The sequence below is a fragment of the Macaca thibetana genome, chromosome 7 (genome assembly GCF_024542745.1).
Source record: "Macaca thibetana thibetana isolate TM-01 chromosome 7, ASM2454274v1, whole genome shotgun sequence".
Classification (NCBI taxonomy): Eukaryota; Metazoa; Chordata; class Mammalia; order Primates; family Cercopithecidae; genus Macaca; species Macaca thibetana.
Window position 1 is genome coordinate 31,532,360 of NC_065584.1, and position 12,864 is coordinate 31,545,223.

Genomic DNA, 12,864 nt, shown 5'->3' on the forward strand with positions numbered 1-12,864 from the left:
CTGGAATAGGCATGCAGTTGGATAGAAATGCAGTCAACACCCAGCTTAGACTGGAAGAGCTTACAGGCTAGTGGGGAATAGAGACAGATGAGGCCTATGTTCTCAAAGCAGAGATAAACTCAATGATAGGAAGAAGGCAGGGAGGGAGGAATCAGGAGAATGTGCCTCCCACAAACTCAACAGCAACGTTTGGAAAAATTAGGAACAGGAAACAAGAAAAAAGTACTTAACCCTGATATCCTAAAGAACCGAGGCCCTGAAAAACAGTTTGGCAGTTTCTTAAAAGTTAAACGTAAACATACCATATGACCCAGCAATTTAATTCCTAGGACTCCACCGAGGCGGAATGAAAACATCTGTGCAGCCAGGCGCGGTGCTCACGCCTGTAATCCCAGCACTTTGTGGGGTCGAGGCAGGTGGATCACTTGAGCTCAGGAGTTCGAGACCAGCCTGGCCAATATGGTGAAATCCTGTCTCTACTAAAAATACAAAAATTAGCTGGGCGTGGTGGCACACGCCTGTAATCCCAGCTACTCGGGACTGTCCAGAATCAGCAAACTAATGGGGCCAGAGAGCAGTTGCCCAGGGCTGCGGATGACAGCAGGAATTAACTGTAAATGGACACAAGGGAATTCTGTAGGATGAGGAAAATGTTCTAGAATAGGATTATGGTGATGGCTGCAGAAACCCATACATTTCCTAAAAATCACTAAATTGTACACCTTCAGTTGTATACTTTTAATTTTGTGGCACACAAATTTTATCTAAATAAAGCTGTTACAAATAACAAAACAAAACAAAACAGAACCTGATGCCAAGCCATCTTTCCATCCATGGCTGAGAAGTGATTCATGAGGGGAGATGAAGGTGATACCCCCTAGCAAACTGCAGACACTGTTGCCATAAACTGTCACTTTTCCTATGTTAACTTTTCGATCTTATCCAGTTCTCAAATCCAGCGACAGCAGTTGGCTTTTACTGGGGGCCACAATCCCAACAAGACAATACTAATATCATCCCATTTTCCAGATTAGAAAACAGGATCAGATCAAGCCTGTAATCCCAGCACTTTGGGAGGCCGAGACGGGCGAATCACGAGGTCAGGAGATCGAGACCATCCTGCCTAACATGGTGAAACCCCGTTTCTACTAAAAAAATACAAAAAACTAGCCAGGCGGGGTGGCGGGCACCTGTAGTCCCAGCTACTCGGGAGGCTGAGGCAGGAGAATGGCGTAAACCTGGGAGGCAGAGCTTGCAGTGAGCTGAGATCCGGCCACTGCACTCCAGCCTGGGCGACAGAGCAAGACTCCGTCTCAAAAAAAAAAAAAAAGAAAGAAAAGAAAACAGGATCAGAAAGGGAAAGTAGCTTGCTCCAGGGCCCACAGCTACATGGCAGAGCTGGGACTGGAGCCCCATTCTGCCTGATTCTAGAACCTGTGCTCTTTGCCACTGTTACTTACTCCTATTCTCTCTACCTACCCTTTTCCCCATTGACTCTTTGACCTCAAGGAGAAAAGCATGGTGCTGCTTGGTCAAGCAAGGCAGAGTCTACGCTTCCATCTCTCTCTGCAGTAAACAGCACCTTGCATGCAGGTCTCTGGCAGCAATGAGCCCAGAAGCATCCTTACCTACTAAGCAGGAAGACCTTGATTTGTTCAAGTAACACATTTTGATCAAGCAACACTGAACAGGTGGTGGCATCACTTTCCAATGGGAGCATGTAGTTATAAAAGCCCGTCTGGACTGTCCTGGGGTTTAGCAAAGATGAGTCACCAGTCAAGGATAGAGATGACCTAAGCTTCAGCTGCTGGCCTGCCTGGATGAATTTCTGGCTTGAGCTCTTCACTGGGAGCCGAGTTCCCAGGGAGCACTCTGTGCAGGGGCCTTATAGTGCCTCTCTGACTGCCTGGTGCAGTGGGCACACCCTCCTTCCTGGCGGGGAGCTGGCAGCAGACTCCTAACCTCTGGTCTCTGACAGACAGAGCTCATTGCTCTCCTCTCCTGCAATGCAGCATCAATAGTTCCGCCTCTTCCAGGCCAAGGCATGAAGAGGCCATGCAATAGTTTGAGGAAGGTTTTCCATAGTCTGCCTGTCAAGCCCAAGGAAGCCTGAGAATGCTGTCATCACAGGAGGGAGGGGACCCCAGACACCCAGAGGCCTTTTCTGTGACAAGCCGGGCCTTGGGCAGAGTGAGCCAGAGAATCTTCTCTTTCCTTGTTACCCCCACCCCGGGCACCTTGACTTCCAGCCACTCCTCCAACAGGTCAGGCACATGCCTTCCTCCAGGTTTTTGCAAATACTGTTCCCGCTACTGAGAGCGCTGTTCCCTGGGCACCAGTCTCACCCCTTCCTTCACCTGGTCAGGTGTGTGCCCAAATGCTCCCTTCTCAGGGAGGCCTCCCCTGATTGCCCTACTAAAAAATCACAACACCCCTCCCCAGCACTCCCTTCCCTGTGCCAGCTTCATTTTTCTCTATAGTATCTCTTACCACCTGAGACACTATCTATTTTACTTTATTTGTCCATCTCCCCTTCCAGAATGTAAGCTCTATAAGGCAAGGGAGTTTCACCTGTCTAGTTCTGTATCTGGAGTGCCTAGACTGGAGCATGGCCTGAGGAAGTGGTAATCAATTATTTCACAAAGTAATGAACTTCCCCGTCACAGCCCAGCCTATGAACGGCATCTCTGCAGTGACCATCCAATGCCAAAGACACCAGGGGAGATTTTGTCAGAGACCAGCTGGGCTACCCAAGCCTGCTCAGAGGTGACTTGAGCCAGTCTAGGAGAAACTGGTAAGGAACTGGTTAACAAGCCATGTATGGCAGAGAAATGGCAGCATTTCTTCACTTCATGCTCCCGCATGCCTGCACAAAACCATATTGCTGCTACCTGTGGATGCTTGCTGATTCTGTCATTGCCCTCTTGGGCCACCTTCCTGAAAGGCTCTCTGAAGTCAAGTATATGACACCGTTGGATGTAACCTAAGGCAGGTATTTTCCATGTCAGATGAGAACTGGGGGGGTCGTAGATTCTGGAACATCCCATTTCTCTGGCACCCTGAAGATATGATATGCAAATGCTGGGAAAAGGAAAACGCCCAGACAGGACGTGGCCAGGGCACAGGACAAGTGAAGGGAGACTCAGTCACATGTGGCCTGGACCTGATTTGTCTGAGCTCAATTTGCTCAACACGGAGCTGCTCCTACCCAGGTCTCACCACCCTGGGGCCAGGACTCTTGAGCTCACCCATGCTGCCAGGCTTCACAAGAGGGGACTGACAGAAGCCCAATGCTCTGTGGTCACTCCACAGACAAGAGTGGGGGCTGGGGAGGGGGGTGGCTGTGGACTTCTTTCTCCCGATGAACTTGTAATTCTGTCTGCTATAAACTGGATTACTTTCCCAAGCTGAAGGCAGCAGGGGTAACAGAAACACAGGTGTTAAGGCGCTGTGGCATCAGAACTTGGAATTCCAGCTCCGCCACTCAGCTGGATAATCTTGGGCGATCTCTTAACCTCGCTCAGCCTCAGTTTCCTCATCTGTAAAATGGGATAACCACAGCATCTGCTTCACTGGGAGGCTGTGAGGATGAAACCTGATCATTCCTATGTGCTGAGCCCAGCACCTGGCATGCAGTGAGAGCTCCATGTTAGATCTCGTTGCTGCTGTTGTTGTAAAAGAAAGGGAGAAAGGAAGTCAGCCCCTAGCCACTTGCTCAGGTTGGCTGGAGACCTCCAAGGTTATCAGAGTCCTGAGGCAGTTGGATTTCCAGTAATTAAGGGAGTAGAAATACAGCCTTTCTCCTTTGGGTTTCAGAATGATGTAGACTCAAGCAAAACTAGCCTGGATAGAAACTTTTCAGTGGCCATGGGAATTATTCCAAAGAGGGGCTGCCTGGGCTAAAAGTGTGACTCTGGAAAAGGAGGAAATGGAACCCTAAAGCCACTAAATCCCCGAGTTTATAATTAACAGACAAGCGTTCACTCTGCCTGTTCCGGAGCCATGTGGCTCGCTGGGGAAGGGCACCGTAGTCACACAAAAATAACCCCCCAGTGGGTTTTTGATGTGTTGAGCCTCTTTGTTTTTCTGAATTTTAATGAAGAGCTTTCCAGGCAGGATAAGAGGAGCACTCAACACTCCCTATGGCTGGGGAGTGGGCCTTAGTTAGCTGCTGCCAGCCTAACCCAAAGCCCCATCCAAGAGAAGCAGGCAGTGAAGGGGCTCTGTCCTCAGATAAAGTCTCAGGGAGGAAAAGAGAAAAACAAAAACAAAAGACATCTCTGTGCAGGAGAAGGGTGGGACTCTGCTCCTGATCTCAGCACATCTTGGAACCAGGCGGTTATAATACTTGCAGCAGTGGAGATGGCTGCCACGTACCTGAAACGATAAGGAGAAGGGAGGCCCAGGCTCCGTAAGAGAGGGCTTCCATGGAATTCTCAGGGCTGCTGGCTGGCCCCTTCCCATGAGAATCAGAAATGAGGCTCTGGGAACCTGTAGAAGCTTTTGGAACTCAAGGCATGGGTTGCAGGAAGAGGGGAGAAAGGAGAATGTTTCACAACAGCCACCAAACCCTGATGCAAGTGAAGAATGGGTCTCCTTATCCGTCCCGCGGCTTCCTCCTGCTGCTGCAGCTGCCTGGAAGCCTATGATGCAGGTGGCAGTGCTGCATCACTAAGGTCACAAACAAAGGGTCCAGAGCACCCATGGGAAGGGAGGCCCCGCCCCAGAACCCCAGCGGGCAACTGTCTGCAACCTCCTGAGAAGTGAATACCTTTCAGCAGGAGTACCCACTCCTTCTCCTCCTGAATCAAACTCTTCCACATGCTCCACAACAAGGCCGCGAGTTTCGAGTTCCTATCAGCTGGTTTAAAAGTTCTCCTAGGCCGGGCGCGGTGGCTCAAGCCTGTAATCCCAGCACTTTGGGAGGCCGAGACGGGCGGATCACGAGGTCAGGAAATCGAGACCATCCTGGCTAACATGGTGAAACCCCGTCTCTACTAAAAAATACAAAAACCTAGCCGGGCAAGGTGGCGGGCACCTGTAGTCCCAGCTACTCGGGAGGCTGAGGCAGGAGAATGGCGTGAACCCGGGAGGCGGAGCTTGCAGTGAGCTGAGATCTGGCCACTGCACTCCAGTCTGGGCGACAAAGCGAGACTCTGTCTCAACAACAACAACAACAACAACAACAACAACAACAAAGTTCTCCTTCACTTGTGATACATTTTTCCAAGAAGGGACTGGAAAGAAATGGAGGAGATGGCACAGAATAAAGCAATTTATTGCAATTGAATTATCCAATGTGGTTGACTGAATATAAATATTTTTATTACAAAATATTCCAGGTAAAAATTCAGAGCTGCTTGCAAGCTTCTTTAGCTTTCAGCTCACTGCATTTCTTCATGTCTAGAACATGGGTGATGGGCTCAGGTGTGCCTGGCCTGCCCCGCAGGGTCCTCCTTCTCTATCTGCAGTGGGTCCCACTCAGTGAGGACCTCTGAGGACACCTCAGTGAACAGATGGTCCCAGTCCCAGCCGACGTCATCCTGCCAAGAAGGGTTTCGCTGGGTAAGACAAAGAAAGGCCTTTTCCCTCAACTTTAGCTGACTCCTCCCTCCCATCCAGGCCTCAGGGAGGCACAGGCCAGCCCAGGAGTCGGCTGGTTATGGGAATGCCAGAGCTGAGAGATCGGGGAACTGCTGCCACCACTGTACCTCCCGGACTTCATGCTCTGGCGCCAGCACTTTGGTGAGGAGTTTCAGGTCGATCTCTCCATCCTGTGAATGCAAACAAAAAAGGTCAGCCTGAGGACCTTGAGGGCTTTCAGGCAACTCTTTCTCACAAAATCAAGATCAGTTTTTGTGTATCAGAACTTCCCAAACTGAGACCTGCAGGAATGCCTTCACAAGAGAGTAAAATCATGAATAAACCACATGCCCACTGAGAAATGAGGGAAGGCTATGCTTCCTACATGCTGGGCGTGATTTGGGGCAAAGGACCATACCAGGAGGGCAGAGCGTGACAGCAGCATGTCCACAGGGACAGAGGGAAGTGGGGTGCCATCAGGTGCCAAGGGGGCAGCCAGGTGGGAGCCTGGCACTGAGAAACACTGGAATATGTTGGGTCCGGGGTTGCTGTGAGATGAACGAGGATAAAACCTGCAGCAGAGGTATGGGTACCAGGCAGCCAGCCTCAGGGACTGGTGGAGGTGCTGTACAGCTTGGGAGGAACTGAGAAATCTCTACGGATTGGAGCCCGTTGCTTGGGGCCCGCCTCTCTATGCAGAAGTTGTTCCACTCACCAACGTCTGAATGGCTGAGTACTTCATGAGGTCATTGTCCAGGTCACGGTAGGTCATCACCCGCTTTATCTGGATGCTGAAGGAAAGAGAGAGCGAGAGGAGGGAACCCCAGGCAGGACCCATTCCAGGAGTGCTGCTGGGCCACTGTCCCCAGAGCCTTGTACACAGCTGGGGATGACCAGAATGGGAATAAAATGTCTTAACAAAATGGGAACCCTGGATGGAGTCCAATACCAGAAAGATCCAGATTGACATTGGGGGCGTCAAAGGTCCACTGTAGATGATATCTGGAGTGTATTAATTACATGTTCTTTGCTTCCCCAATCATATCTGATTTAACCTACCTGGGAGGGGCTGCCACTTGCAAAACAAAGTCTTCTTCCTGTACTTCCTCCAGATCCGGAATGATAGGAATATCTGCAAGGAGAGGCAGAAGCAACACTGTCTGCAGAACTCACAGGGATTGTGCCTGCTTCTCCACTTCTTACTCATTCCCCTTCAACACACCAGCCATGGGGCTGTGGGCTGGGGCAGGAAGGACACTCAGATACAAACCAGGGGAGGATCAAAGGTGGTGTTTCAGTGATGCCTGAATCCCAGGCCTCACTCCAGAACCTGCTGAGGTAGAACCTCCTGGGTAAGGCTCAAGCATCTGGATTTTTTTTCCCAGGCATTCCTTGGTGATCCTGATGCATGTGACAGGATAGGAGCCACTATAGTGGATCTCCAAGGAGAAATGTAAAGAAATAAATGTAACAAAGGGCTTATTAGAGGAGAGGAAAGAAGAGGAACTGACAAGTGAGCCTGGCATGGTCAGGGACAGAGGAATTGAGAATGTGTAGTGCCACAAAGCGGATGTCGCAGTGAGTGCCACTCCTCATGACCCAGATCTCTATGTGCATTAGCCCCAGAGTGCAACCATCAGGGCCCTCAGCCTGCATCTCAAGGGCGTCTTCCACCTAATGACATAGGCTGACTCCCTGGGATCCAGGTCTCCATTCACCAGATCTAATGTAATCAGTGATGCTGATTCTACGATCATGCTTTTCTTGTTGTCTCAAGATTTGCCATCTCTGAACTCTCCAGACAATGTAAGAGGAGACACGAGGCCATTTCTTTCACCAGTCCAACAAAATCATGCAAATAGAGAAACTGGGAAGCCAGTCCATCCCTTAACTGTGGCAACTTGCTTAAGTGACCAAAAATTGTCCATGTTCTCTTGGGTCAACCTAACACCCTAAAGAAACATTTCCTTCTCCAAATGAGTATCACTGACTGGTTAAGAGATTTTGTTTTAAACAGTCAGGGGTGGGGGAGAAGAGAGAGATGGTGCAAGAAAAAAGGCCTGGTGGGGCGAGACAGTCCTGGAATTCCCAAAGCAACTATAAACACGGGAAGAAGGAAAAATCCCAAAGAGAGACTGGTGGAGACCTCTCTCATTTCTGCTTTCATGGATTGAATTCAATCTTAGTTTTACAAGAGGTGCAAAATCGTTTCAAGAACAGCTGAGAAGACCCTTTTGCCACTTTCAGGCAATTCATGATTTAGACTTTTCGATCACTCTAGTCAAGCAATGCCAGAGGATGGAAATGTCAGTTCCAAGCCTGGTGTCTTTATTATGACTTCCGACAGTGGAGGCACAGGTGTTGTACCTGGAAAAAGAGAGCATGCAAGGGAGAGACAGAGACAGAAAGAGACAGGCAGCGAAAACAAGGGATAAAAAGTGTGAAAAGGGATAAAAATAAAAAGAAATTGCTGATAGGGAAAATAAAGAAGAGATACATTCACCACCCCCCAAATAATGAACCACATTCAGCAAGTCTTATATCTAGAAAGAAGCTGTTCGGAGCTTAGATTATCTCTCTCTATTCTGCTAGAGAGTTGGAGATGGAATGCTCTAAGATTCTATTTCTTATGCTAATAGAAATTTAGCTTTCTTTTTCCCTCCCGTTCTGTGTGATTAATACAGTCCATTGTGCAGGCTGCTGAGAATGCTGTGCCCCAGGCTGGTGAGACTGCACAGGCCCTGCGGAGGGACAGGGAGGAAGCTGGCTGTGCCATGCACCATCGGCAGCGTGACAGTTTTGGAGTGCGCCTGGCTCTCCTCGGGTGCAGAGTCCAGCCTGAGATGAATATTCAGAAGTTGGTAAGAAAATGCCCCGTGCTGAGTTTAGGGCTCAGGACAGGGTCTTCCCAAACTCCCCTTTCCCTCCACAACTTTAGCATTTGGGTCCTGTCAACTCTGCCCAGCGTCTTGGGGCTCTGAGGAATTGCACTTCTGCCCGATGTCCACTCTCACTCCCCACAGGCGTCCCTCTTCCTCCCCAACCCCCTCCTCCAAATGTGCACAAAGTGTGTGGGGCTGGCCCATCTGTGACAGATCAGAGGTCAGCTCAGGCCTTGGCAAAGGGGCCGCTCAGAGCGGCGCTGGTGGGGCTGGCCACACAGTGGGATTTCTCTCTAATTGGAAGCCTGGTGCCCAGCAGAACTCGGTGAACCGCCTGAGTGGGACAGAGCCAGCGATGACAGCCAGGCCAAGGCAAGCTGGAACATTCTTGTGCGGTGACAGCTTGAGCCATCGCAGCAGAGGCAGGCTATCCAACTCCGGCCCCCAGCAGAACAGGTGTCTGCAGAGCAGGTTTTGGGCAAACTTCAAAGAACCTCAGAATTTTACAGTTTCTGATTTACAATCACAGGCAAGTGCTCATGAGCACATAACATGTTCTGGGGAATTTTTTTTCTCTTTATCTCCTTCCCTCCTCCCCACTCCCCTACTCTCACATATACCATGAACGAACACAGAAAAAAAGAAAATAGCCTTAAGAAACCAGCTTCTTCACAAAATTACCTCTGAGCAGTGATCTGGCCTGCCTCCAGTAAGAGACAGTGACGACCTGCAAAGGCGGACTGGGGATGCATCCTGATTCGGGTTGTAAAGTCTGACATGCAAAACACACGATTTTAACAGAGACAATACGAGGAAGACAGGACTCAGTTCTGGTACTATTGAAAAGCAACCACCATTTTAAAAAATCCAAAAATTATGTTTACTTTATTTCCTTTTCTTCAATTTTGCTAATACCGAGAAGAACATGAACAGCTGCAATGAGGTCGGGGCGTGCTATGTAGAACTCCTGCTCCGTGGTGAAGAGGCAGGCTCTGGAGGAAGGAGGGTCCGCTCCAAACCCTGGCTCCACCACCTACTAGTTGTGTGACTTTTTCTCTCTATGCCTCAATTTCTTCATCAATAAAATGAAGATCAGACTCACGCCCACCCAGTCAGTTGCTGTAAGTATTAAATGCAATGATCTTTATACAATACTAGCACTGTGATCAGTATATAATAGTCAATAACTATTCTTATGGACTTAACCGATATTATAATATTACATATGTAGAGAAACTATATGGCTCCACCTTCATTTTCTCCTGCCAGTGATGACCATTTTTCAGAAGAGAACACTGAGGCTAAGCAAGATTAAGCAGCTTGCATGGGGTGAAACTATGAGTAATGGACTTCAATGTGGCTGTGATGCCTGAGCCCTGCCACGCCCCACACAGGCTTTCTTCTCAAAAGTGACATGCCTTCAAAGACCCCTCCTCCTATAGTGAAAGGGTGAGACAGCTGCCCATGTTCAAGACAGCTTTCACTTAATGTCCTGTGAAACTTAGGGTTAGTAGGGTTAGGGTTGAGGAGTTAAAGAAGGAAGGTATTTCTGCATTGAGGACAGGGCAGCTGAAGCTGAAGGAGAAGCAGGATTCGGCTAGGCGGGGAACATGTGCAAAGGTGCTCGGCGGTGAGAAGTAACTGGCAACACTGGAGAAACGGAAGGCGGGACGTTGTGGCTGGGCTACGCCAGACCCCTTCCAAGGCATGATGGGGGAAAACCCAGAGGGACTAAGCAGGATAGAAAATGCATGTTCCTTCCTTAGTGGATCACTTCTGAATCTAACAAGCAGAAATAAGAGCTTCCTACTTTATCCTTCCATAATACTTTATTCGTGGCCACGGGGTAGCTCTCATTACCTTGCAGGAGGTAGAGTCCATGAAATTTGCCCCAAGTCTGTCCCCTGGATGATGAACTAGCTGAAAGCAAAGCCACAACCCAGCATCTGTGCATTCCAAGGACTGGAAGAATTAGGAACAACTGAATAGAACTGCATTCAACAGATGCTCCTCAGGTCAGGAAGTGACACACACGGAAGAGCCATGTCAACCTTCTCTACTCCTCTACATTGTTCCAATTAGAGTTGCTACTGAGTCCTAAAGCTGCCTGAGTAGGATTCATCTCACAAGAACAAAGAGTAATCCTTGGCTACTTCCTGGATTTGATAACATCATAGCAAAGGCTTTGGCTTCCTTCAGAGCTGCAAGGCCCCCTGGGAAACGCTTGTGCATATCTAAGAAACAATGGATGCGTGGAGACAAAGTTTCAGAGGAAGAGTCATTCAAACTTGGTCCAATATGGTCCATTTGGCGTCCATCCTGAGGCTGGGTCACACTGCTCTTCACCAATCTCCACATTCTGGAAGCACCCAACAGAGGCTTATGAATGCACAGCAACAGCAGTACAGATCTATTTGAAAAAGAGAGATCGCCAAATGGGAAACCCATTTTGATACTAGAACACTAGTCTGCCGACACCCAACACATCTACCCAATAAATCGTTCAGCAGATGATACCACAGAAATAAATGGGTGCTGCCTAAATAAATAGAAACTTATGGAACACCAATAGATCAATTACAACTGGTTTCAAAGATGTGAGCTGTTGGATGTGAGGGCAACTGCCATTTGCCCTGAAATACATTCATTATGGATAATATCATCACATGTGCACACTAAAATGCTAATTACCTAGCAGAGTCCCAGAAGGATCCTTTTCAGTTCCCGTGGCCTGACAGTCAAAAGCCTACCTGCCTCTTCCAATGAAGCCAGCCCCAAATCTCTGTGATGCGTTTTGTGATAGCATGCACAAGACGTTCAGATCCAGTGTTGTTTGCCTGTTTGGGCACCGCTAGCACAGAAAGTGACTTCTCAGATTGGACTTAGCTTGCAATGAGTATACCCCAAGCACTACCCAGCTCTTCACCTGGAGTATAAATCTAACTCCAGCAGGAAGGAGAGAACAAAGGAGACACCCCAGTCTGGCCCCTGGGTCCCACCCAGGCAGAGATGTTTCAGGCAGGGAGCTTCTTCTCTCAGTAACCCTTTAGGGTCTACTCTGCTAATTTTCTTGGTTGGGGATTTCTGAGTAGGATTCCCTGGTCTTGTTCAGAAGGGCTTCTATAGAATTACAGAGTCTCTTCTGTACTCCAGCACTTTCTCACCTTGACACCTGAGCAAATGATACAAATGGTTGGCTTAGCTTTCCAGCTTCCTTAGGGTGCTTAATGATGACACCACCCCGCTCACTTCATTTACTCAATGAGCTTCCAAAGGCAAATGCTCTGTTTAGTTACACGCAATCTCTTCCCAGACTTCTTTCCCACTCAGTGCCCTGGCCACTGCAGAGCACTCACAGGCTGTTCAGGGCTCACATCCACCACACCCAGCCAAGTTCAACAACCAATCCACATGAAAGCGATCTGGACATGCTGCTTAAGGACACCCCAGTAAGAGCAGTCCAGACAAAGCCCTGATTCTATGTCCAAAGTCACCAGACACTCAGAACTCTCCAGTGGAAGAAAACAATGCCCATGTTTTTAGGAGATGACAACTTAAAACCAGAGATCATTATAATTTTTCTCTGCAGCTGCAGAACTTTGTTTTACTGAATGCTGTTACCTTCTGCATCACGTATGGGGAATTTTAAACAGGCAAATGGAAGAAGGTCTGATTGAAGATGAAGTTAAGTGAAAGAAATTGGTCTCATTTAGCACATGACAGGATTCATCTGTGTTCCCAAGTCCACTGAGGTGGCATCATGGGCGTTTCATATTCATGAGCTGCTGCGACACTATGTCCCCTCATTTACAAAGAGCCGTGTTCAGCAAATTCTGTCCCTGTGGACACTCCGTGCATTTCATGGTCTTGTCAGAGAGACATCAAACGCTCCAGTAACCAAATACCAGAAAATGGCTTTAATTAGTGGATCTCAATCGTATAAATAATTTTTTTTCTAAGTGAAAAAATTGAGAATTTTTTAAAAGGGAAAAGAAAAGGGAAAGCAGGAGGCAACAGGCTTCAAACACCCGAAGGAATGAGGGAAAGAGGCAGTCTCAGAGGAGCTCCCGCGCGGTCCCCTGCACTCCTCGAATCAGGGGACAAGGGGCACAGACACGTCTCAGGTCTCTGGCAGGTCTGCGTTATGAAGACGTGTCCCTTGTGATTTCACCTGATTAGAGCTGGGTCCAGGGCTGTGCTCGTTACTGGCAGGTAGGAGAGAAAGAGTCTGAAAACTGCGACAGTGGCTACGGAGCCACGCTGCAAAAGCTGTGGACCAGGACTGACCGCACGCAGCATGTGCTGGCCCTGCAGACACAGCGGGGCGTGTGGTCAGGAGCCATGCACGAGCAGGTCCCTGAGGAGGCGTGCGATGGGGAGGCAGGGAGAGGAGGCCCTG

The 12,864-nt window shown here is 48.9% G+C and overlaps 1 protein-coding gene across 1 annotated transcript in view; it reads right to left on the bottom strand.

The window, feature by feature from the left end:
• Positions 1-5,257: 5,257 nt before the first annotated feature.
• Positions 5,258-12,864, bottom strand: part of IFT43 (intraflagellar transport 43) — a 315,828-nt gene continuing 308,221 nt past the window's right edge. Inside the window, exons 7-10 of the mRNA XM_050798880.1 lie at positions 6,643-6,715; positions 6,299-6,374; positions 5,712-5,774; positions 5,258-5,543 (exon numbers count right to left, since the gene is read on the bottom strand). Of these exons, the coding sequence (XP_050654837.1) occupies positions 5,424-5,543; positions 5,712-5,774; positions 6,299-6,374; positions 6,643-6,715 (332 nt within the window). The 3' untranslated portion in view covers positions 5,258-5,423. The remainder of the gene's footprint in view (positions 5,544-5,711; positions 5,775-6,298; positions 6,375-6,642; positions 6,716-12,864) is intronic.